Below are 4,065 nucleotides of genomic sequence, written 5' to 3'. Positions count from 1 at the left end.
TGGTTAGAGTACAAAATAGTACAATTTTTTTGGAATACCACTTGGCTGTTTCTTATAAAGTCAAATATGTAATTGGTATATGATTCAGCAATTCCACTTCTAGATATTTACCTAAGAACTAAAAACAAATGTTCACAAGATTCGTACAAAAATGTTCACAGAAGTTTATTCAAAATAGCCAAATGCTAAAAAGAACCCAGGTGTTTATCAACAAGAAAACAGATAAACAAACTAAGATATAGTAAGAAGACAGAAAAGTACTCAACAATAAAACTGAACAAATTATTGATGCGTATAGCAACACAGAAGAACCTCAAAAACATTATGCTGGCCAGGTGTGGTAGCTCACACCTGTAATCCCAGCACTTTGGGAGGCTAAGGTGGGCGGATTGCTTGAACTCTGGAGTTCAAGACCAGCCTGGGAAACAAAGTGAGACCTTGTCTCTACAAAAAAATTTTTAAAAATTAGCCAAGAGGGAGCTGCGGCGGCTCTGGCCAGTTGTCCTGGCGCTTGAGGAGGCGAGGCTATGTGTTCAAGGCCAACCTGGGCAAAATTAAGAACCTCTCATTGATTAAAAATCACACCACTGCACTCCAGCCTGGGTGACAGAGCAAGGCTCCATCTCAAAAAAAAAAAGAAAAGAAAAGAAAAAAAAAAAAAAAAAATTAGCCAAGTGTAGTGGCATGCACCTATAGTTCCAGCTATTTGGGAGGCTGAGGCAGGAAGATCACCTGAGCGTGGGAGGTAGAGGCTACAGTGAGCTGTGATCGTGCCACCGCATACGAGCCTGGGCAACAAAGCAACACCCTGTCTAAACAACAAAAAAAATTATGCTAAACGGAAGATGCCTTGCTCAAATGAGTACATACTATACGTTTCCATTTATATGTTCCACTTGCATGAAACAGGCAAGACTAATCTATAATAGAAACAAAATCATAACAGTGGTTGTCTAAGGTCGACAAAACTTTCTGGGAGAGGTAATGTTCTCTGTTTTGATAAAGGTTTAAGTTATACAAGTGTATGCATTTGTCAAAACTCATAAAATGGTACCCTTCAACCTGTGCATTTCATTGTGTATAAATTTTACACACTTCTCCCAAAAATATAAATACTGAATTCCAGTTAATGTTATACAAGCAGAAATATTCAGAAGTATACTGATGTCTACAACATAATTTGAAGTGAGGCAGAAAATTAAGATGGATTAATGAACAGATACAAGAATGGATAGATGAATATGTGGTTAAACAAATACAATAATCATTATAGACTCTAGATGATGTATATGTGTATATCCACTGTATAATTATTACGAGTTTTTTGTATTTCTGAATACTTTCATAGTAAAATATTGGAAAAAAATTTTTTTTTAATTATGAGTTATGGCCGGGCATGGTGGCTCATGCCTATAATCCCAGCACTTTGGGAGGCTGAGGCAAGTGGAATACCTGAGGTCAGGAGTTCAAAACCAGCATGGCCAACATGGTGAAACCCCACCTCTACTAAAAATACAAAAATTAGCCGGATGTGGTGGTTCACGCCTATAGTCCCATTTATTTGGGACACTGAGGAACGAGAATCGCTTGAACCCAGGAGGCAGAGCTTGCAGTGAGCCAAGATCATGCCACTGCACTCTAGCCTGGGCAATAGAGTGAGATTCATTCTCAAAAAAATAATAATAAGGCCAGGCGTGGTGGCTCACGCCTGTAATCCAAGCACTTTGGAGGCCAAGGCAGGTGGATCACCTGAGGTCGGGAGTTCAGGACCAGCCTGACAAACATGGTGAAACCCCGTCTTAAAAATAATAATAATAACAAACTATAGGTGAAACCCCGTCTCTACTAAAAATACAAAAAATTAGCTGGGCATGGTGGCGAGTGCCTGTAATCCCAGCTACACAGGAGGCTGAGGCAGGAGAATTGCCTGAACCCAGGAGGCGGAGGTTCCGGTGAGCCAAGATCGCGCCATTGCACTCCAACCTGGGTAACAAGAGCGAAACTCCGTCTCAAAAAAAAAAATAATAATAATAATAATAATAATTAATAAACTTTGAGTTACTATGTGGATAGCATACACCAGATCAGCAATAACAATAGCTGATACTACCACCATTAACTAAGTGACTACTATGTGTAAAACACTATGGTACATACTCACATTATGATAAATCTATCCCCAATGCAATCCTGCAAGGCAAGCAGTATTATCCCCATTTTCCTGATGAGGGAACCAATTCACAGAAAGACTAAGGCAATTGTTAGAGCTTCATACATCTATTCTATTCAACGAAACTGGCAGGACTCTACACCCAGGTCTAACTCCAGATGGGCTGCTCTTCCATTATACCATGCTGCCTTAACAACTAACTCCAAGGATTGGGCCCAATTTTTTTTTTTTTTTTTTTTTTAAGATACAGAGTCTCACTGCTGCTCAGGCTGGCCTCAAACTCATGGGCTAATGCAATCCTCCCACTTTACCCTCCCAAGTACCAACTTTTTCTTATATTTCAGTAGAAGTTTGTGTGACTTGTAGGCTTAAGTAGGTTAACAGCAGGGACTATGAAAATCCCTTTCACTGTTATTCCATTATGATAGTCTATAACATGGCTGCTACCATTCTTGTCTCCTTTCAGCATTATAAGTGTTTTACAATACAAGAAATGCATGCAACAACTATGACACAATTTTTTAAAACAAAACTCTTTACCTCATTTCTCGTTCTTCATGTTGAGCGATAAGGTTGCTATAAAAATTCTCCAGTGTCACTTTGGTCATTGTCACCCTTTCCTTTGTGTGGTTACTCATGGATGAGCAAGGTGTTGAGCCTGTCATTGCCATGGCTGCTAGAAACAAAGAAAAGAAGACGTATTAGTTTTGGAGTTAGAATCTACCCATGGTGCACTCTCCTACCCTACTGGTAGGAATGTAAATTGTTACAAGTTTTCTGGAGGACAAACAGGTAATATGTAAGGAAAGCCAGACAAAGACAATATTTGGTAAAATAATAAATTACTGTCCCATGACCGAGAAATCCCATAAAGACTTGAGAAACCGTCAAAAGGGCTTCTAAAGAGACATACACAGGATGTTCAGTACAGAGAGGATGTTCATTATGCCCTAATTTGTGTCATGGGAAGTTAGAGGCAATTCAGTAAGAAAATAAAGAGCTGTCGCCGCATAGGAAATACTATGCAACAACCAGAAGCAACTCTACCTGTACCTATCAGTCACGCAAATATATCTTTAAAACATATTAGTGCAAAAGTACAGTATTGCATTTTTAAAGAGAATAGGATCACAAAACCACATAGGTAAATCAAGAATATACAGTAAACCACACGACTGTAATCCCAGCTACCTTAGGAGGCCAAGACAGAGGACTGCTCGAGCCCCCAAGTTTAAGACCAGCCTGGACAACCTAGTGAGACTTTTTTTTTTCTTTCTGTTTTCAGGGATTGTTGTCTCTGAGTATGGATCCTACCTGACTAGTGAGACTTAAAAAAAAATACACAGTACACTACAGTACAATTCTTTGCCATCTAGAAATCTACCTTGAAGAAGTCAAGGACCTATAAAAATTCATCACAATGGGGTTCAATGCAGCACTGTAATCACAACGGGAAATTAGAGATAACTTGAATATATACAATAGAACTAATTCGGTATGAAAAAACCCTTCATGATTATGAAGCTGAAGCCTAAAGAAAAAAAAAAAACACCCTTCAATAAAATAATGTGCAATTAAAATATGTCCAAACAGTGAATGTCAGAGGATATGTTTCCATTGTAAGTCAACAGAACAGATTACAAAGCAAAATGTATATCATGATCTAAATTCTTTTTGTGTTTATGTGCACAGAATTATTAGACATACATCATCAAAATGTTATTAGTGGCATACCTATAGGCAGTGAGAACAGAAAATTTTATTCTTAGGCCGGGCGCGGTGGCTCATGCCTACAATCCGAGCACTTTGGGAGGCCGAGGCGGGTGGATCATGAGGTCAAGAGATCGAGACCATCCTGGTCAACAAGGTGAAACCTCGTCTCTACTAAAAATACA

The 4,065-nt window shown here is 38.9% G+C and overlaps 1 protein-coding gene across 3 annotated transcripts in view; it reads right to left on the bottom strand.

Annotated features, from left to right (window-relative positions):
• STK38 (serine/threonine kinase 38) overlaps window positions 1-4,065 on the bottom strand; it is a 51,742-nt gene that overhangs the window by 41,025 nt on the left and 6,652 nt on the right. For 2 of the 3 annotated variants that reach the window (XM_017522598.2, XM_037736245.1), the window contains one exon: window positions 2,711-2,846. In XM_017522598.2, coding sequence (XP_017378087.1) covers window positions 2,711-2,841 — 131 coding nt within the window. In that variant the 5' untranslated portion in view covers window positions 2,842-2,846. Of the gene's footprint in view, window positions 1-2,710; window positions 2,847-4,065 lie in introns of those variants that run through there. The other variant, XM_017522597.2, reaches the window with a different exon arrangement.

Source organism: Cebus imitator, unplaced genomic scaffold (assembly GCF_001604975.1).
Source record: "Cebus imitator isolate Cc_AM_T3 unplaced genomic scaffold, Cebus_imitator-1.0 Scaffold24, whole genome shotgun sequence".
Lineage (NCBI taxonomy): Eukaryota > Metazoa > Chordata > Mammalia > Primates > Cebidae > Cebus > Cebus imitator.
This window is presented reverse-complemented; position numbering and strand designations above follow the sequence as displayed.